This window comes from Phyllobates terribilis, unplaced genomic scaffold (assembly GCF_046119375.1).
Source record: "Phyllobates terribilis strain yellow unplaced genomic scaffold, ASM4611937v1 Scaffold_5__5_contigs__length_657084704, whole genome shotgun sequence".
Taxonomy (NCBI): Eukaryota; Metazoa; Chordata; class Amphibia; order Anura; family Dendrobatidae; genus Phyllobates; species Phyllobates terribilis.
This window is the reverse complement of record NW_027362765.1, coordinates 549,131,134-549,153,677: the sequence shown is the minus strand read 5'-3', so window position 1 is coordinate 549,153,677 and position 22,544 is coordinate 549,131,134. Positions and strand designations below refer to the sequence as shown.

Below are 22,544 nucleotides of genomic sequence, written 5' to 3'. Positions count from 1 at the left end.
CAGAGTTTTACTGTACCAGCAAAAGCTATGAGATTTCAGAAATCTCATGCACACGCTTATTTTTTTTATCTGACTGAATTTGAGAACTGCAGCATTTTGTAAATCTGCAGCATGTCAATTCTTTCATGAGAAAGTGAAAAAATGCGACAAACATTTCCGTTGCGTTTTTGCAAGGTTTTTGGTGAATAAATCTAACTCTATTAAACATTTACTGTGGATAAATCACACAACAAAACTAGTGTTTTTAATACAGCATTTTTACTGCCAAGAGAGCAGGTTTTGTCTGCCAAAAAAACTGTTTAAACTTGATAAAATACCATTACCGTCACCTTCTACAACTGTTGATGATCAGAGTTATTCAGCCTTCGCAGATCCAACAATGTCGTTCCGATGCTGTCTGTTAACTGCCTGTAGCAATGACATCACAGCTACATCACATGTGACTGTTGCAGTCAATCAATGGGCTGAGTAGCTATGGTCTTCTACGTCAGCAGAGCCACTGAGCCCTATGATTGGCTGCAGAGTTCACTTTCACAGTAGTCGCGATGTCACTGCTACAAGTAGTCAACAAAGACCAGTAACAGCGGCAGAGAGGCATCCTTGGACCTGTGGAGGGTGGGTAACTGCGATTTTATTATTTTTCCCTATGACAAGTGTATGAGCATAAAAAAATGTAACAGAAAATCCTTTTCAGAACAATAGTGTTAATACAGATTATAGACCTATCTACACACTGAGCAGGGCTTTTTACCAGCACTTACTTGTTATTAGATTATTATTTCAGAGGCTTAACAGATTAATGCACAAGAAAAGACATCAAAGTTCACAGAATAACAATGTTTTCTTTGATTGCCCAGTACTCCATGTTCTAGAATAAGAGACGGCAACACTAATGTTCATTGTGTTCTACAGAATGAGCTGCAGCGATAAAGAAAAATGTCCGGATTTTCCATTTCCACTGTGCTAAAGTACTTACCAGAAAAGTAGCAGATGACATGAATAATGCATATTGTATCATCTGCCAAGTTTGGGCCTGCAAGAAACTTTTAATCCAAAAGCACATATTAGATTAAAGTCATCTGAACCCGCTCATTTCGGCAGGATCGACCTATAAACTAAGGCTACATTCACATGTTATGGCTGCCGTGTAGCTTTTTTGCAGAGATCACGGTAAAACCGCATAATTTTTGCTGCGATTTTTGAAAGTTGCAACAAAGCAATGCATTTTCCCCATAAATACCCCACAAAACAACAAATTCCTTATATGGATATAAAAAACAGGTGATGTGAATTTAGACACCTAGTCCTTTGTTCTCTAGTCAGATAAGCTGCATCAGGTCTTCTCTGGCCTAGGCTTACTCTTTTTTTCTTAATGATAATACATAAATTATTATCATTATGCGCCTGGATGTGACAATATTCCAATAAAGCTAATAAAGTCATCTGAATCAGCAGTTAATGTCATCACACGCCTGTGTCAACAGACATGGACAACTGGTAAATGGCCCAAGGACTGGACAAGATCCGTGTTTATTCCTATTCCGAAGAAGGGAGATACTACTGACTGGGGAAACTATCGGACTATTGCTATTGCGCTCATACGTCATACCAGCAAAATACTACTCAAGATCCTACAAAGACGGCTACACCCTTACTTTGACAAAGAACTGCCAAGGGAGCAAGCAGGATTCATAAAAGGCAGAGGAACAAGAGATGTGATTGCTAATATTAGATGAATGATAGAAAAGGCCAAAGAATACAACAAGGAGATCTATTTTTGCTTCATTTACTAGAGCAAAGCCTTTGACTGTTGATCACCAGAAACTTCGAAATACAGAAGAATATAAGTGTGCCAAACCATCTGATCAGCCTCATTTGGAACCTTGCATTGACCAAGCAGCAACAGTCCTAACGGAACACAGTGACATGGCATAGCTCAAAGTAGAGTGAGGCGTAAGACCAGGTTGTATCTTGTCACCATTTCTCTTCAATATATATGCAGAAGCTATTTTCAGGAAGACTTGATTTGCCAAAAAATAAGAGGTAATCAAAATTTTAAATTGTATATGAAGCTTACCATGCCTGCATTAGAATAAACACACTGAAAGAATCCTCCGAAGGGTGCTGAATCCAGCTAAAAGAGCACAAACAAAAAACGTTTTCTTTATTTAGTTGTCTATAAAAATAGGCGGATCCATTTAATCGATTAAAAAACTTGCTTTTATTCAAATGGCTGTGCCACAAACTTCCCTCTATTTCCTCTTGATGTAATCAAAATTGCCGGACGAATCATCAATAATCTCATATAGGCAGACGATACAACATGGCAACAAATGTAGATGGAATGAAGGGCTTATTACTGAGTGTCAAGATGGAAAGCTCAAACATGAGACTGCTACTCAACACATAGAAGACAAAGATATTGACTACTGCCAGGTACGACCGGGACTCATTTGAGATTTACGGCAATGAACTTGAAGTTGTAAAGGGCTTCCACCTACTCTGAAAGATAATTCAAGAAGCAGCGACGACACCAAAATTCAATAGGAGAATAGCTATGGGCAAAGTCTTCAAATCGAGAACATTTCACTAGCGACGAAGATATGGCTTGTACATAGTTTGGTCTTTTCTGTGGTAACATACGGATGTGAAAACTGGACAATAAATAAACAAGATAGAAGAAGAATCAACGCCTTTGAAATGTGGCGCTGGAGAAGGAGATTACCAATACCATGGATGGCAAGAAGAACAAACAAATACATTTTAGAGCAAATCAAGCCAGACATGTCACTTGAAGTAAGGATCACTGGCTACGACTTGCCTACTTTGGACATATCATACAAAATCACTGGAGAAGGACAATGGTCGGAAGTATAGAAGGAACAAGGCAAAAATGAAGAGCAGCAACCCAATGGCTTCATCCTATCAAGACAATGGCAGAGAAGATCCTGGTGGACCTATCTAGTCTTGCACAAGATCGATTTTCCTAAAGAGCATTCATCCATCAAGTCGCCATGGCTTGATATCAAGCCGAAGGCCGATAAATAATTAAATACATGAATGATCAGCTGAGTCAATCATTCAAGTTTATGAGGAAGTCATGAGAGTGTCATGTCTGTCAGTCAAACAAGTGTACAGCCAACAGTTATCTGAGGCTGAATTCAGACGTCCATGAAGCACGGTCCGTAAGTGTCACAAGGAGGTTTTCTCAAATCATCACCAACTGTCTTGCATCAGGATCGGTGGATTCCACAGATTCTTGCATTCCTCCTTGTAACTCCATTGATTGCTATGATCAGCGCAGTGTGACTCGGGCGTCGACTCTTAGAGCTGCAGCTCTTAGACAGGGTAGCAAGAGTTAATCTTTGCTGAGGTTGTTGAATGCGTTTGGTCACATGCTGCGGGAGAGCCAGTCATGTCTGCTCTTTCCCTATTTATGCTGGCTCTGCTTTTCAGGTGATGCCAGTAATAGTTTCTCTATCCTGGTCTGGAGACCAGGTCTGGAGAACACGTCTTGGTTATTAGTGGTTATTTCCAAAGTTGTTGTGAGCCATGTTTGATTTACCCTTTCATTTTTCCCTAGGTGTCTCTATATTACTTTGTTGCCTCTCGGGCTTTACATTTTATATTCCTTTTTGTATTTCCCTGAGAGAATGCTGAGTGATTGTTTGTGCTTCCGTTTTACCCTGTCTGTCTTGTTTGTATTCCCCCTTTACACTATACAGACTAGTGCTACTTCGGAGCATAGGAAGGAACGAGGCCAAGGCATCCCCACCTTCAGGAGTAATCCTGGGGATAGGGATAGCTAGGGACCCCTAGCCTGAGGGTTAGTATAGGTGCACATCTTCTATCCCACAATCACACTGTGACAGTAGGAACCTAATGGATGGACTGGCCTCGGGTCTGCTGACCCAAACTCAACAGCTTCATATAAGGCAATGAGGCTGTTGAGTTCAGGTCAAGAGACCCTCGACCGGTCCATCCATCATGGCCCATACACAGAAGTCAGGATTCAGCCTAAGTGTATGGGCACCCCTAGTCATATATGTTTAAATGACTTTTGTCAATGAAGGTTTTAAACCAGTTTAAATCTAAACTAAAACATCTGGAAAAAAACAAATAAAAATCAGACAACTAACTAAACCACAAAAGACAGCTTTAAAAAAGGCGCAAATTGTTTAATGAATTTGGCACAAATCACAAAGTCTACTAATTGAGAGGTATTCACACAGAAAAACTAGTGGAAATGCAATGATAAATCGGGCCTATATTTACACAATCATGATCCTGTCGTGGATTCCACTTTTAAATCCTGAAAGAATCAACAATGATATTCCACAGTAAATGCAAATTAACTTGGTTGGCCACAACTTTTCTTTCTAAGGCTGTGTGCCCACTATGCATTCCGCTGCAGAAACGCTTAAAAACCGCTTGGTAGAAGGTCTGCAACGTTCCCCAATGATAATGCGCATGTGCTGTTTACATGCTGCGGAAATTTCCGCTGCAGATTATCATTGCGGAAAAATCCGCAACACTACCAATTATTTTGCGTAAACGCGACATTTTCGCCGCCATTGACTTGCATTGAATCACTTAATATCTGCATGACTACATGTGCACATACGGATATTAAGCGATTCAATGTGCGGATGGTACCCGGGTCTGGAGACGAGGAGACTCTCCTCCGGACCCGGGTACCATTGTACCTGTAAAAAAAAAGAATTAAAATAAAAAATACATTATACTCACCTTCGGATGGCCCCCGGTCTTTTCTCCGCTGCGTCCGCTCTCTTCTACGGCTCGCGATGGTCTAAAAGGACCTGCCTTGACGTAATTTAGTCATGTGACGGGTCACGCGCCCGCTGACCTGTCACATGACTAAATGACGTCATGGCAGGTCCTTTCAGACGAACGCGAGACGCCGGGAAGACCGGACGCAGCGGAGAAAAGACCGGGGGCCATCAGAAGGTGAGTATAATGTTTTTTTCTATTTTTTACCATTTTTAATCTTTTTTTCAACTATTAACTTGGTCACACTATATAAATCCATGCCGTTTGCATGGATTTATATAGTGTGACGAAGTTGTCAAGCACTTTCCAAGTGATGCTAAAATTGCTTGAAAAGCGCTTGTCAACCCGCATGCGGAAATGCATGTGAGAAGTGCTTCACTTACGCATGTCCCTGGCAGGAAAAACGCATGTACAATCCGCATGAGATGCAGAAACGCTCAAGACAAATCCAGATCATTTCTGCATCTTGGGCACTTAGCCTAAAATAGGGGACATGGATAGTCTACAAAATAAAAAATATGATCTGCTCACCTTCCTGTCCTGCGAGGGACGGACATGTCACTGCTGCAGCCAATCTGAGGCTAACGGGGACCCGTCAGCATTACAGAGAAGCATTGGGGCGTCTGGGGATCTGTATAGAAAAAAAAATGCAGTCATTGAGCTCATCACATGCAGAATTTAAAATGCACAACTGATTATTCTATTCATTATTTGCGCACATTCTGCATGGAAAGAGCTGATCTACGTAGAGGAAACAAGCTGTATGGATGAATGGGATTACATTTTATCAAATGCTACTCATTAAAGCAGCCAAAAAGAAGTCCCACCATTACTAAACACTGTTACAAAGAGCAAACTGCTGGCTATTAAAGTCACACCAGAACCTACTGTGACAGCCCAACTGTTTATAATAGGGCTTCTAGTCCTCAGCCCCCCACCGAGTTATAGGCAGGTGCGAAAACTTCTCACAGGTCTTCATCTCTTGGTCACATGACAATATTTAGGACATGTACTCACTTATACGTGTAAGCTCCTCTTTAATATACAGATGTCATTCTTTTCATCTATAGCCTGTTGTTTGCACATCTGTCACTTTACAAAATTATTCATAGAAAGGGAATACAACATATTTTTCTTTTTTGTTCCTTATTTTCAGGCCAAGCAATGGGAGGCACAGTGAGTGCAGTGGCCGCAATTTTGGACCTGTCGATTGCATCCAACGTTACTGATAGTGCCCTTGCTTATTTCCTGACTGCTGACTTCTTCCTTCTGATATGCATCTTTTTGTATCTGATCCTTCCCAGGATAGAGTACTCCAGGTAAGATCTTTATGTTGTTGCAGATTCATTCTTCCTAAGTTTTAGATAAAGCTAGATCAGTAATCTGAGGTTACAACACTGAGCTCCGCACTTTCTACTGTTCCATTAGTAACTGGCTCATCTAATCTGGCCTGATCTAAAGCTGTTAGAACTGTAGCTCATTAGTGGACAGACTCTTTTACGACCTATGCTGCTCCGGACTAGATAGTACTCATCAGTGGGGATATAGGTCAGCGTAACTTTCCCTATACTTGTGTGTGTAACTTGGGGAATTTGGCGCCAGAGTATTTTATTAATTTCTAATAAAGCATTGTTTTATATTTTACAAATAATCAGTGACGGGTGATTAATTTGCGATTGCCAATCTAACTCCAGTTTGAGAATCAGTGATTTCTACCATATCTGTAAAGCCATTCTGAGTAATAGCCAAAATCTATGAGGGGGTGCATAAATTCAACAGCTTTTCATCATCTTACACTGTATCCTGATGATCCATTGATTACACTATTCTGTCACATTTAAAGGAACAGTAAAAGTAAGCTCATGTCAAAATGAGAAAAATTCGCTGGAAATTGGTGAAACATTTTCATTGTTGAGGACAAGAGTTACTGTCTCTGAGTTGCAGTTCCGTCACCTTTTCCTGGTGTCCAGGTCAGCAGGTCACATTGCCTAAGTAGCAGGTAGAGGGGCCGTACATGTCATATATTAGAGGTAAGGCTAGGTTCACAAATATGTAGTGCTCTTCTCTGAGCAACCACATTGGAGGTTTCATCGTAATCCCCCTGGAAACGCCAACAGAACCATTGACTAATATGAGGCTGACAGGGTCAGTCTGGACACTGTCTGCCCTCCGTCCCAGCAGATGTGCAGAAAAACATGGTAGACCACATGTACGTCTGAAAAAGACGAACACTGCCTGGATGTGGAGGCAAATCGGTGTCCCTGGTAACTCTTGTTAGCCTCATAACAGTCAATGGCTTTAGCGGGGTTTCCATTCGAATCTTCTTTTGTTTGGGGATTCCAACAAAAACCCTGATGTAGTGCTCAACGGAGAGCACTATAATTGTGTGAATCTAGTTTAAAGGGTAATATAATATGGCTATATAGTATAGGAGGTGCAGTATGTGTACATGGAGATGGCGGCAGTACAATGCATGTAATACTGCTATATTTAGTGTGTTTATGTCTGTGTGTTTCAAATACTTATTTCCCTACTGTATATATATAATGTAGAGAGCAGTACAGTATATGTAGTATGGATAAAGGATAGTGTAAGATAATGTAGTTCAGTTAGTTACCAGTGTAGTACATAGATAGAGGACAGTACGTTAAGAACAGGTAGGTATTTGTATAGATGGAGGGTTATATTACATATAAAAACATGTAGTGAGGAGTGTAGTAGTTCCGGTAGACGGCCATACAGTACATGTAGTAATAATAATCTTATTTATATAGCGCCAATGATATTCCGCAGCGCTTAACAATTCACAGGTTCATATACAACAGTCATAAGTAACATAGCTAAAGATAATACAATTACAACAAAAATAATGGCGACCCTGCTCGTAAGAGCTTACAATCTACAATGAGGTGGGGGTGACACAAAGTACAATGGCTTATTTACAAGGATGGTCCAGCCATCTTGAGGGGTTGAGGGATAGATAAAGGCTGCATGAGCTCATCACCAGCCAGTATCTGTAGTGCTTTTGGGTTCGGTGGAGATTTATGTTTGGAGAAATAAGGGATGGGCTATAAGAATATAAAAGGATTTCGATTAGGGAAGGTGATAGGCTGCTTTAAACAGGTGTGTTTTTAGGGAGCGCCTAAAACTGTGTAAGTTGTGGTTTATCCTAATTTCTTGGGGTAGAGCATTCCAGAGAATAGGTGCAGCTCGGGAGAAGTCTTGAAGCCGGGAGTGGGAGGTACGGATTAGTGCGGATGTTAGTCGAAAGTCGCTTGCGGAGCGTAGAGAACGGGTAGGCCGATAAACAGAAATGAAGGAAGAGATGTAGGGGGGTGCCACACTGTGGAGAGCTTTGTGGGTGAGAACAAGCAATTTAAATTGGATCCTATAATTCATGGGCAGCCAGTGCAATGACTGGCACAGAGCGGTGGAGTCTGAGTAACGGTTAGCCAAATAGATGACCCTGGCTGCAGCATTAAGGATGGACTGGAGGGGGGAAAGTCGAGTGAGGGGGAGGCCAATTAATAGAGAGTTACAGTAGTCAAGGCGGGAGTGGATCAGGGCAACAGTGAGGGTTTTTGTTGTTTCCAAGGTGAGAAAGGGGCGGATTCTAGAGATGTTTTTCAGGTGCAAGCGACAAGAGCGGGCAAGAGATTGTATGTGGAAGGTGAAGGAGAGATTGGTGTCAAACACAACGCCCAGACAACGCGCCTGCTGGCTCGGTGTTATTGTGGTGCCACACACGGAGAGAGAGATGTCAGATTTAGAGAGGTGAGTAGACGGCGGGAGTAGAAGAAGTTCAGTTTTGGAAAGGTTGAGTTTCAGGTAGAGAGCGGACATGATGTTAGAAACTGCGGCCAGACAGTCACTGGTGTTCTGTAGTACAGCGGGGGTAAGGTCAGGGAATGAGGTGTATAGTTGTGTGTCATCAGCATAAAGATGGTACTGAAAGCCAAATTTGCTGATGGTCTGTCCAATTGGGGCTGTGTAGAGAGAGAAGAGAAGAGGGCCAAGGACTGAACCCTGAGGAACCCCAACAGTGAGAGGAAGAGGGGAAGAAGTGGAGCCAGCGAATGATACACTGAAAGAGCGGTCAGATAGTAGGAGGAGAACCAGGAGAGAGCAGTGTCTTTTATGCCGATTGAGTGGAGCATAGAGGTCAAGAAGAATGAGCAGAGAGTGATCGCCATTATGTTTTGCTGTCAGAAGGTCGTTGGTTACTTTGATGAGTGCAGTTTCTGTAGAATGTAGGGGCGGAAGCCGGACTGTGATGGGTCTAGAAGAGAGTGAGTGAAGAGGTAACTGGTAAAGCGGGAGTGGACCAGGCGCTCCAAGAGTTTAGAGATGAAGGGAAGATTGGAGACTGGTCTGTAGTTGTTTGTGCAGGAAGGGTCAAGAGAGGGCTTTTTTAATAATGGAGTAATGATGGAGTGTTTGAAGGAGGAGGGGAAAGTACCAGAAGAGAGGGAGAGGTTGAAGATTTTAGTTAGGTGAGTAGTGACGACTGAAGAAAGAGACTGGAGTAGATGTGAGGGGATGGGGTCAGTGGTACATGTAGTGGGATGAGAAGAAGAGAGGAGCCTGAAGACTTCATCTTCTGTGACTGGGTCAAATGTGGAGAGTGATCCAGAGGGGATGTGGGGGGGGGGGATGGGAGTCACAGCACTTGGTGGCTGGGAGCGGATTTCCTGACGGTGTCTATTTTCTCTGTGAAGTAGGAGGCCAAGTCCTCGGCACAAATGTCTGCAATGGGGGCCTGCGCTTTAGGACTGAGGAGGGAGTGAAAGGTATCGAAGAGTTTTTTGGGGTTGTTGGATAGTGAGGATATCAGGGTGGTGAAGTAGGTCTGTTTGGCGAGGTGAAGGGTAGAGTTATATGTTTTTAACATAAATTTGTAGTGGATACATTTTTCTGGTGTCAGAGTTTTCCTCCATAGGCGTTTGGCACTTCTAGAGCAACGCTGGAGAAATCGGGTTTGCGGTGTAAGCCAGGGCTGTTTTACTCTGTGTTTGGAGGTTCTGGGGGTGAGGGGCTCTACTTTGTCCAGTGTGCATCTGAGAGTGTTATTGTAGTGGTTTACAGTGAGATCAGGACAGGAAAAAGAGGAGATTGGGGACAGTGATGAGTGAAGGGAGTCTGTAAGTGTATGAGGGTTAATGGCTTGTAGATTTCTGAATGTGTGATAGGTAGGAGTGTGCTGGGGCGGGCGAGGATTTGTGAGAGAATGTTATGATCAGAAAGGGGAAGAGGGGAGTTATTTAGGTGGGGGATTGAACTAAGCCGGACAAAGACCAGATCAAGGGTGTTTCCATCTTTGTGTGTCTCAGAGGTTGAAAGCTGTGAGAGGCCAAGAGAAGTGGTTAAAGATAGAAGCTGGGATGCAGATGAGAAGGTGGGGCTGCTTATGGGGATGTTGAAGTCTCCCAGGATAAGGGTTGGTAAATCTGAGGACATGAAGTGCGGCAGCCAGGCAGAAAAATGGTCAAGGAACTGGATGGCTGAGCCTGGGGGACGGTATATGACTGCTACTCTGAGGGAGAGGGGATGGAAGAGCCTGATAGTGTGGACCTCAAAAGAAGGAAATGAGAGTGATGGTACTGGGGGGATGACCTGGAAGGTGCAATGTGGGGACAAGAGTATGCCGACCCCACCACCAAGTCTGTTTGCAGGTCTTGGGGAATGGGAAAAATGCAAGCCGCCATGAGAAATAGCGGCAGGGGAGACCGTGTCAGAATCCTGGATCCAGGTTTCAGTGAGGGCCAGCAGATTGAGAGAGTTGGTCAGAAAGTAATTGTGCAGGAAAGGAAGCTTGTTGCATACAGACCGTGGATTCCACAGTGCGCAATTGAAGGAGGGAGATGAAGGAGTACAGCTGATGTTAATAAGGTTAGCAGGGTTTCGATGTGAGGTGGGGGAGAGGTTGAGATTGGTGGAGGGTGGTCCGGGGTTAGGAGAGATGTCCCCTGAAATGAGTAGTAGCAGTAAAAAGAGAAAGAGCAGATAGTTTTTGGATTTGTGACATGGTTTCTTGTGCACTACCTTTGGATGGGACAGAGTGAGATTTGACAGGAAGTTCAGAAGAGCTGGGAGCTGTACATGGGAGAGGGAAGGAGTGAGGGGCAGATATGGATGAGTGGTGATGGAGGGGGGATAGGGCGGTGGATGTGGATGAAAAAAGCACACAGGAATATGGACACAGGAATAAAATACATAGTTAGAAGAGAGTACAAAGTGTGGGTTACCTGACTCCTGCCCTGAATGACTGCCGTTGAAATGACTGTCAGACACTTGTCGAATAGGACACTTTGCTGAAGAGGACACGTGCATGCACCCCACACCACATGCACCCCTTATGAGGCATTTAGATTTATAGGAAGGACTATAGCATCAGGTGAGAGGGATTGTGGGAGCTGCTTGTGACTAAATTGCCAGCTGCTCAGCTCACCAGGGGGGTGGAGGGCTGATCAAAGAAACAGGCCTAGCTCACTATGCCTGACACAGAATAACACCTTTCGCCATCAGATAAAGTCTACAATGATGGCAGGACAGACAGTGAATACTGAGTACAATGCATCAAATAACAGAGCACAGATACAGCAAGCAGAGATGTTATACCATAGAAATAGTTTCAAGATGACAGTTCAGCAGATGACATAGATCACAGCAAGAAGACATGTGAGTAAAGGGCAGTACAGTGCATATAGCACAGGTATAGAGCCGTATGTTATACAGGTAGAGTGTAATACAGTATGTGTGTATGTATGTGTCCGCGTGCATATGTGTGTAAATATATAATAGTGTTATAAAGGTACTATTGACATTAAATTCTTACCAGATGTCAGTAACAACCCATCCAATCCACATAGTTATGTGTAATAATGGGGCAGCATGGTGGCTCAGTGGTTAGCACTGTTGCTTTGAAGCACTGGCTTCAAATCCCACTAAGGTCAACATCTGCAAGGAGTTTGTTTGTTCTCCCCGTGTTTGCCTAGGTTTCCTCCCACACTCCAAATACATGCTGATAGGGAATTTAGATTGTGAGCCCCAATGGGAACAGCGATGATAATGTATGCACTGATGATGATGTAAAGCACTGCGGAATATGATTGCACTATGTAAGCAAAGCATAATAAATACATATTGAGAAATGACACTGGGAGAAAGTATTAAACACATGAAGAAAGTCATGACACAAGATGAAATCGATCAATAATTACAGTAGCAATCCTGTCACTCAGTGAAAAAATCAGCTGGTTCAACTGATTACCTATAAAAAGGTGTCTCGTTACTAAGGCGCTACACAAGAAACATGTCATGATGAGTAAAACTAGTGAGCTGTCTCAAGACCTTTGCAACCTTATTGTTGCAAAACATACTGATGGCATTGGTTACAGAAGAATTTTTTCTAAACTATTGGGGCCATAATCCAGAAGTGGAAAGAACATAATTTCACCAGAAACTGCCTACAAACAGGTGCTCCCCGCAATATTTTAAACAGAGGAGTGAAAAGAATTATCAGAAGAGTTGTCCAATGGCCAAGGACCACCTGTGGAGAGCTACAAAAAGACCTGAAATCAGCAGGTACACTCACCATGCAACACTATATTTCTGAACAAAAAGCATGTTCAAGTGAATTTACAGTTTGCTCAACAACATTTAGACAAGCCTGTGAAATACTGGTAGAATACAGTCTGGTCATATGAGACCAAAATTGAAGTCTTTAAATGCCGTTATATATACCATGTTTGGAGGCCAAAAGGCACTGCATATCACTCTGAAAACACCATACCAACAGTGAAGTTTGGAGGTGGGAACATCATTGTATGAGGATGTTTTTCAGCAAACGGCACTGGCAAACTTCATATAATTGGAGGAGAGATGAACGGACAAATGTACTGAGACATTCTTGATAAAAATCTGCTGCCACCTATCAAGATGATGAAGTTGAAATGAGGGTGGACATTTCAGCAAGACAATGATCCCAAACAAACAGCCAAGGAAACTTAGTGATGAGCGAGCATGCTGGTTTAAACCTTTCGCCAAGCATGCTCGGGTGCTTTCTGAGCACTATCAATTGGTTTCAGAGAAAGAAAATAAAGCTGCTAGAATGGCCCAGCAAATTGCCTGACCTGAATCCAATAGAAAATTGGGTGGAATGAAATCTCAGAGTTCATAGAAGGAGCCCACGGAAACTTCAGGATTTGAAGAGTGTTTGTGTGGAATAATGGGTCAAAATCACACCGGAGCAATGCATGTGACTAGTTTCTCCATGCATGAAGTGGCTTTAAGCTGTCATCACCAACAAAGGCTTTTGTACAAAGTATTAAATAATTTCAGTAAGTGTGTTCAATAGTTTTCCCTGTGTCATTTCCCACTATTACTCATAACTTAATTTATGAACATCTATGGTTTAATTTCTTTGCCTGTGTGGATTGGATGGGCTGTTACCGACATCTGGTGAGAATTTCATGTCAATAGCACCTTTAGAAATACATTTAATTAGAAAATTGGTGACGTTTTCAATCCGTATTTCACTTGCTGTGTATGACAGAAGTGATTATATGCAGCATAGCATGTGTGGTGTGACCATAGGTAACTGAATGTGATGTTTGTCTCCTGTCTCCCTGGCACATTGTATTAAGCATGACTTCTGTCACCTGACTCCCCAACAATTCATGTGATCCCTTCATTCCCTTCTGGTAACTGTCACCTGAACACAATATATACTATGCTGTTGTGACGACCATAGTAGGCATCATGCCATGCTTGGTATTGTCCAGTAAGCTGCACATGTTTTTCCTCTAGCCCTATTGTCTTCCGGGGTTATAGTTGGGGGTCAGTATTTTACACTTACTAGCCATGTGACTAGATTTGTACGTTTAGTGTTAAAAAAAAAAAAAAAAAAATCAAAAACCACCTGGTGAAACTGCTGAGTTTCGGCTTGAGGTTACTTTTGCCACAGTTTGATCGTGCTTGTTCCGTCAGAAACCAAAAGAGAAGTAGCAGTGTCAGCGAGAAGCAGTGTCCTTCCAGGCCGGTTTCTCAATCTGAAGCATCTGAGCCAGCTTCCTTACTACATGGAGACAAAGCAGAAGACTTGCAGCGCCATAATTCTACTATTCTCTAGTTCACATTTTGGACATCTTTTATTGTTTTATAGTGGATAAGAAAATGACCACAGGTTCCCAAATCTTGTATTCCACTGACCGACCATCTTGTCACATTGCTCAGGTCCCTGGACAGTGCCATCTTCTAGGAAAACATATACCTTTCCATGATTATGCTGCTGAATTTGACGGCAAACACAAGATGTATATGGATGTAGATGAGGCTGTAACAGTGATTAGCTTTGGACGTGCTCTCATAGAGTAGGTATAGGGCCACTGTCAGGTAAATGCAGCCCTATGGATATGACCAGTGTGTATGGGGGGGCACTCCTGGTGTACACACTAAGCGTTCAACACACATGATGTGAACAAAGCCGTACCTATAGCTTTACTGTGTAGGACAGGAAGGGAGCCATTGTAGTTCTCTTAGTCATCAGTAGGTGGCGCTGTGCAGCTTCTCTTCTGAGACTGTGCGGCATAGAAAATGCAAAAGAAGCTGCAGTGTTAGGTGAGGTTCACACTCGGTGTCTCAGGGCAGTATGTTCCCACATAACGATGGCTTGTTTAGCCTATTTGCAGTAAAACTGTGTGCCTGCAAGGTTCTCTCCATGTTGTCAGATATTTGTGGTGTACATTGCTATGCCCTGATCCATATACATGTTACCAGGCAGACCTAGCACCCTGAATGACTCCAACATATACAAACTTTTCTGTAGCATTTCAGGATCAGGCAGTATTTTGTATTTTTGCGCTTTCGTTTTTCCTTCCTCTTGTACCAAGTGCCATACTTTTTATATTTTTCTGTCGATGTAGACATATGAGGATTTTTTTTGCTGCACCAGTTAGTTTCTCAAGTGGGATGAAATAATGAAGAAAAATGCAATCCCACCATTGTTTTTTAACGACTTTTGTTTTTAATTTGTTCATTGTCTCGTAAAAATGTCCTGGCATTATGATTTTCCAGGTCAGTACGATTACGACGATACAAAACTTACATAGATTTTTTTTTTTTCATTTAAGTGGTAAAAAGAAAATGAGAGAAGTTTGTATAAAAAAAATTAAAAAATAGTGGGATTTGTGTCCTTATTTTCTGAGATTGGATATGTTTTTATTTTGGAACCGTGAGGGCTTGTGTTTTTGTGTGGAGAGCTTTTACAGACATGGCAATGATGTTTCACTTAGTTACTGGGTGCTGCAGTTCTGACACAGAGTTTTTAGATTTAGAATGCAGCAGAGCTGAGAAAGCTGCGGTACCTGCTTACATGTGTGTGACGTCACTGATCTCCTCCCCTTCTGGGCGTTTGCAAAAGGATAAGAAAGGATGAAGTTTAGGATCACAGTGCACAGACATTTTGTTGGTAACTGCAAAGTGATGCAGCTCCACAAAAATCCAAAAAACTCTTCTTTATTGGTGTGAATGGAAATACTCCAGTTGGTGAATTTAAAATGCCATGGTAGTAGATGAAACAACTAGTTTCAGGTAGTGAAACCCTTAATCATGTCGTGGTAACATGATTAAGGGTTTCACTACCTGATTCTAGTTACCATGGCATTTTAAATTTACCAACTGGAGTGTTTCCATTCACACCAATAAAGAAAAGTGTTTTTGATTTCCGTGAAGCTGGATTTTTCTTTCTTTGCAATCATTCAGATCCAAGGCACGGATGCTTCATCTGCTCCGGATCTTCAAATAGTGCATGAGGGTGAGCTGGACTCTATCTTTTCACTGCAAGGTGATACTGACAAGTAGACCATGTCACCGAGGAGGGCCAGCAGCACCTATTATTATGTTAGTTCGTGCTGCTCACTGTATCATAAGCTGGGGTTAGATATGTGGAGTGTATCACATATTGCGATTAGATACGCTTAGAGTAACACATGCTGGGATTAGATACTGGGCTCAGTTTAGTGTATCACATGATGGGATTAGATATTGAGCTCAGCGGAGTGTGTCACACAGAATGGGATTAGATATGCATTATCTAATGTTTGTAATGTGTGACCCCTGTTCCGTCTACATCTATGCGAACAGTGGTGTACTGTGTGACCCCGCTCCGTCTACTTCTATACGAACAGTGGTGTAATGTGTGACCCCTGCTCCGTCTACTTCTATGCAAACAGTGGTGTAATGTGTGACCTTGCCCCGTCCACTACATTACTACTCCACGTGATACCACTGCTCCCATAGAAGTGGACGGAGCAGGGTCACGCATAACACCACTGTTCCCATAGATGTGGATGGAGCAGGGTCACACATTACACCACTTCTATGGGAGCAGTGGTGTAATGTGTGTTTTTGCTCTGTCCACTTCTATGGGAGATGTAGTGTGATGCGTAGACTAAGATGGAGCGGTTTCACAAATTGCACTACTACTCACTTAGAAATGTGTGACCCAGCTCTGTCTACTTCTATTGGAGCAGTGATGCAATGTAAGGGGCATTTGATACACAGCTCTGGGGGAAGAGGTAATATCATGATAGGAATTAGATACATGGCTCTAGGTGGTATCTAATTCCACATAGTGGGTGGCACCACATAGTGCACCATACAGTATGATGAGCCCCACATAGTGCACCATACAGTATAATGGGCATTACATACACAGCCCTGCCATGTCAGTTTGCAGTGGTATAGCTGTGCTCTGAATGTGGCGGTGAGTGGTGATCTGCTGCCTTGCGATCGCCGCTCACGGCCGCTGATACTCACCTCATCCAGGACCTCCGCGCCCCACATCTGCTGTCATCACTCCCTGCCTGGCTGCTCCTGTCACTGCTTGGCTCGCTCTGAGGGGTGACAGGGGGATAGTTTATACTCTGTGGGCTTCACAAAAATGGTGCAGATCTCCTCCCACAGCTGAGTATAGGGCAGCCCAGGGAACGTGCCCAGGTCACAGCAGAAGGCAGCCACAATACATGACATGTGGTTGGAGAGCGACCGCAGACTCCTATGTACAGGGCTGCTGTATTTGAGGTGTGTAAATGTCGTTATGCAACAGCTAATGCAAATGGCCTCCCCTAGTGCTTGAATAAAAAAAAAGTTAAAATAGTGAATTTAATTTTGTATTAAAAATAATTGATTATATAATCAATAGTTATTAATACAAAAAAAATATGCGGCACCTTCTTTTTACCTTGTTTTTTGGGAAACACTCTTTATCTTCTATCACATGGATACTGTATAACTTGTTTGCTGGAGTCCGAGTGCTGGAACCACCAATGACACAGAGATCAGCGTTTTGAAACCCCAAGAACTGGGCTCTGTAGAACCCTGTCTTGAATAGAGCGGAGTTGCGCATCCTTGGCCTCTGCTTCATTCATCATCTATTATATGGGTCTGCTGGAGAAAGTTTAGCGCTGCACTCTGCTATTTTTCAGCGGTTCTACTGACAATGAACGGAGCAGAGCCCGAGCATGCACCCCTCCATTCCAGACTGGGCTATAGAGCACATTCTCAGGATCGCTGGGGATCTCAGAAGTCGGGCTCTCAGCGATCCACATCATATCCTAGGGATAACTTGGTTTTTTGTGAATAACCCTTTACGCCTTAGCTGAATCACAAACTATGTTTATGTGCAGACATAATTTAAAAAATAAAGTGGACGATTTTTTGGTAGACTGTTTCTGCTGTGTATACATATAGAATGTTAATAACTCTTTTGTGTTTCTTTTAAGCTATTACTTGAATATAAAAGAAGAGAGGCCACATGTGTCTGAAGCTGATGATTCTGAGGAAACAGTTGACACCTCCTCAACAAAGACAAACTCTCCACCGATACTTCCAATCCTGAAGAAGGTCAAAGTGCTGGCTGCTTGCTTATTTTACACCTTTTTCATTAGTATCATCATTTTTCCGACAATCTCTGCTGGCATTGAGTCTGTTGAGAAATTATCTGGCAGTATATGGACCAATAAGTATTTCACACCCATGACATGTTTCCTCACGTATAACTTTGCTGACTGGAGTGGACGGCAGATCACTACATGGATTCAGAGCCCAGGACCTAACAGCAAGATGCTACCAACACTGGTTTTCCTCCGGACCTTTTTCATTCCCCTATTTATGTTCTGTAATTACCAGCCCAGAAAACATATATACCAAGTCTTCTTCCAGAATGATGTCTATCCAGTCATGTTTATCACTCTGCTGGGGTTTAGCAATGGTTATCTGGGAACACTCTCCATGGTGTATGGTCCTAAGGTCGTCCCCAAGGAATTCAGTGAGGGCACTGCAATAGTAATGTCATTCTTCCTAGGATTGGGGCTAGCGGTAGGATCTGCTTTCTCCTCACTCGTTCACTTGATTTGATGTATAAAAAAACACGAACTAGATTTTTATTAATTTTTATCCAGAGACTTCAAAATGAAACTAAATCAGTTAAATCGCATTAGAAGATGAACTTTTAATGTTTTTAAGTATTCAATTATTTGTACGTACTAAGGATCTAGTAGTCTAACCCTACTGAGTGCATGAAAGAGAATTTATATTTTTTCCTTTAAGGCAGATTTGTTATTAAGCTGCTCTGTTAAAGGGGTATTGTAAAGTTGTCTTTTGAGCAACTTGAAGCTATACAGTCTCATTAGTTCCAGGTTGCTTGTTGGGCAGAAACTCCTCCTTAAGTGACAGTTATGATCAGGAGCTCCATACTTAAATTACACATTAACAGTCTCAGTGCTTGATATCACTATATTCGAATATAAAGATAACAAGGCCTTCGAAAAAGCACACGGCTCAGGAAAGTGAGAGCCATGGTTAGGAGAACTGCTCTGGAAGTTGCCAATGCTAGGGGCTGCTGATCCTTGGAAACAAGCTGTACACTATGTAAGAGAAAAGCTCTCATAGACAGAGAATGACAGCCTATGGAAAAAAGCAAGTCAATTGCAAGCTTGCTTATTTTCATGCCATCTAACTAAAGCAATTTAATAACATGAAAATACACCTTTTATACGTCAGCATAGCATGGAAAACAGGCCCAAATAGTACAAAAATATTATGCCCTTTGGCTAATAGCAACTATCAATGTTTAGACTGGACAATTTTATAAAGAGTCTACGTATTCATTAGCTGGAGCATTTCATCTCCGCCAGCCGCCTCCTGCTGCTGTCATCAATGATTGATAGGCTGCCATGTATCAGTGTAACGGTTATACAGTATATTTCACATGTAGTTATACCTCTTCTATGTTTATTTACAAATATAGTAATAAAGGGGTTACTAACGATTATGATATTAATATTCCATCTGTAGGATATGTCATGAATGTCTTATCTTTGGGGTTCAGACATCCGGCTCCTCCACTGATCAGTTGTTACGAGCTGTGGCGGGGGGAAATGTAAACCGTGTACAGAGCGGAACAGAACAAGTCCATACACTGTTTATTGGGCGCTGCCGAGTACTGCCGATCTGCTCCTGTTCTTACGGATAGCTCATCAGTTTAGTAGTAGTGGACAAACCCTTTAATTCATGAATATGTGCGGAAAAGTAACAGTAAATATAATTGAGGTATTTGAGATTTATCATTACCTCTACTATAGGTTTTGTTATTCTTCAATTGGGGTTTTTATTTGGAGGGAGTAAAAACGAAATGTGGTGTTTTTAGAAAATTGCTGGAAACCTGTCTCTGAATTAAGGATTACAGTGTATATACTGTATCTATACATAAATCATGTCTTGTATATCTTTCATGATATTTGTACTAGTTGTGAAGAAGAAATAATAATATATGGTATTTTTTGATATAGTGTATCTCCCCTGAAAATGTTTCAGATATTCAAGCTTAAAGAGTACCTATCACCAATCTGGGGCTGCCCTTTTTATTTTAATAAAACATTGTGCACCTCCAGACTGGTGATTTTGTCTAATTATTATCTATCAACAAAACCATCCGAAGTAACCCAAATGTCCCCCCCAAAAGGGCTCCACTTTCTAGCAGTCAGGCTTAATCTCCCGCGTTGTGGGATCCCGCAGTCCTTTGCGGGTGCTCTGGCAGTGATAGAGCGAGATTTCACTCTTTCCACTAACCCAGCTCTACCTCATACTTTACTAATCTGTTACCGACTGTAATGATGTTACCATTTGGTAGCTTAGTAAAGTTTGCGACTTCACTAAGTTAGTAAAAAAAGCAAGATCTCGCCGTTTCACAGCGAGAGCAGCTGCGAAGGGTTGTGGGATCCCACTCTTCAAGTTTGGGCCTGACCTTGCTAGAAATTCGGACACATTTGGGGGACATTAAAAGCATACCTGAGCGGTTATGTTACTAGATTATATTGAGACAGATCACCAATCTGGGGCTACCACTGTGTTATTAAATAATAAGGGCAGCCCCAGATTGGCGAGAGGTCCTCTTCAAGGTTCAGATATAAAGTGAGTTTCAATATAGAAGTCATTGCTGTCTAATTAGGAGCAGTCGGCTTTCCTGACTTTCCACGTTTCCACAGTTCTACCGCATGATTTCATATTCTGCATTGGGCTTTTCTGCTGTTATTTTTCCTGGAAATATAGGAACTAGGCATTACTATTCTAATTAATAAAAGCATAGTGTCCCTCCCCTGTAGATTGTGAGCTCCCATGGGTCCTCTCTCCCATTGTACCCATCTGTTACTTATTTGCCTGTGTTTAGTTATACTTTATGTTCATTCGTTATGTACTGTAAACCCTGTTTTCACATGCACAGTGTTCAGGAATTAAGGGCGCTAACAAATAAAATATACAGTGTGTAACCAGTACTGACAGTATGGGAAATGCCCCATTAACTAGGGCAGTGATAGCATCCGGTTATCTATTTATGTGTACATTTCCAGGTAAAATAACAGTTGAACATAAGAACACAAAGTTCTTTAAAGACACCCTTGTCATTGGTTCGACACCCTGTTTGGGGCACAATGTAAGAGTGACTCCCTTTACGGCAGACCCAACATTCCCATGATTTTCAAGGTTGACCACCTGTTTGACTTTTCATCTTTATATTGCCGCAGCCGAGTAGTGTTTAACCAGATGTGGGATCCTTTAACTATATCTATAGTTTATATCGTAACTATATATATTTAAACTATATCAGCTATTCAGTGATGATTAGAGATGGACCAACTTCAATCATCCGAAGTCTCTAAGCTATAGACATCTGCTATACTCTTACGTTTGTAATTAATGCTGTGTTCACTTCTCGTATGGTTTTACTATTTGATGCAGAGTGATATCAGAAAGCCAAATGTCCAATTCTTATTTGTCCCAACACCATCACCCCTATTCATTAGGACTGGCATTTTGTAAGCCACCCTTAATGAAAGGAGCACTGGCGCACATTAATTCGCCTTTTAATGAATTTGGTACATCTTTCAACTGCTGTGCCCCACTGCCACATTCCTGTTGAAATTTACACCATTTTTGTAAATTATGAACTTGTCAGGCGTGCTTTGCCTCCCCTTCCCCCAACCCCCGACTTCCGCCAACTTTTTAAAAAGTTGTCAGAACTGTCCGGGACTTAGAAGCATCGAAGGTTGCAAAGTTAAATAAATGTCTGATGCATATTCATTAGTAATATCAATATGAAATAGAAAACAGGGACTTTAGATTGATGGAGCATGATATATGTTTTTACGGATAGGATTTTTAAAGTCTCCTACTTATAAAAGTAAATGTGCACATTTACTACATTAATTCTAGAATATTAAAAAGTAATAATTCATACTTTTATTTTGAGGCATCATTATTTTTTTTTTTACCAACTCCTTCCAAAACTGTCCAGAAGCCACAAGAACAAAATGTTATGTCTGCACAGTAGCATACGACCAAGCCGTACATCAGGGGTGTACATTGGGGAATACTGCTCATGTATACATCTGACGAGATGGGAACAGAGCCAGGTTTGCTTTTGAAAGTTGAACCTCCTGTCCATGAAAAGCTGATTTCAGTTCTCATTTTCGATGCTGCCTAAACAATATGCAATTTGCACTCGTCTGTCTTTCCACTGGTGTCTGTGGGGAATTTACCGCATCATGTTGGCATCACTTCTATTGTGTCAAGGAAGTACCTGCAGCTCTAGCTCTTTGAACGTAGTTGTGGTTATCATTTCTTTTTTTTACATCATGTACTCGGCCATATTTGTTTCTGCTGTAATACACGGGGTGCATTATGGTTCCTTATAGCTTTACTGATGACTTTTATCTGGGAACACTTTTTCTAAATAATTGATAGATATGAGACCAATACAAGCACATACATAAAAACAGATGTAAAGGAATATGTTTACAGGAATCTCCTCAAATTTGTACGTCTGATGTATACGTATAGTATTATTTTGGTGTGGTTATGGTCCAATGTTACAACCTACTACAATAAAAATGCTATCTGCTTTTATGTACAATGTAATGGATGGTCTGAAAATATTGCCAGGTGTCAATAGATGTGTTCACAGGAGGTAAGTCAATTCCAAAACCCCAATGTTCCTAAAGCACATCACATGGAGCAAGTCTTTCTTTTTTTATATTAGGACCAAGGTGAGCAGCAGATGTATCAAGATGCTGGACCCCAGAATTTAATTTCACTGCTCATTGCTGGAATGTGTGTTGAAGAGTAGCAGGTTCTCTTCAGCTTGGTTGGGTCAGATAAAGCAGGGTTCCCCAACTCCAGTCCTCAAGGCCCACCAA

At 41.9% G+C, this 22,544-nt stretch overlaps 1 protein-coding gene across 1 annotated transcript in view; it reads left to right on the top strand.

Moving 5' to 3' along the window:
- The window catches only part of SLC29A3 (solute carrier family 29 member 3), an 86,624-nt gene extending 64,370 nt beyond the window's left edge, over window positions 1–22,254 (top strand). Inside the window, exons 5-6 of the mRNA XM_073685854.1 lie at window positions 5,948–6,110; window positions 17,574–22,254. Coding sequence (XP_073541955.1) covers window positions 5,948–6,110; window positions 17,574–18,207 — 797 coding nt within the window. The 3' untranslated portion in view covers window positions 18,208–22,254. The remainder of the gene's footprint in view (window positions 1–5,947; window positions 6,111–17,573) is intronic.
- The last annotated feature ends 290 nt before the right edge of the window (window positions 22,255–22,544 follow it).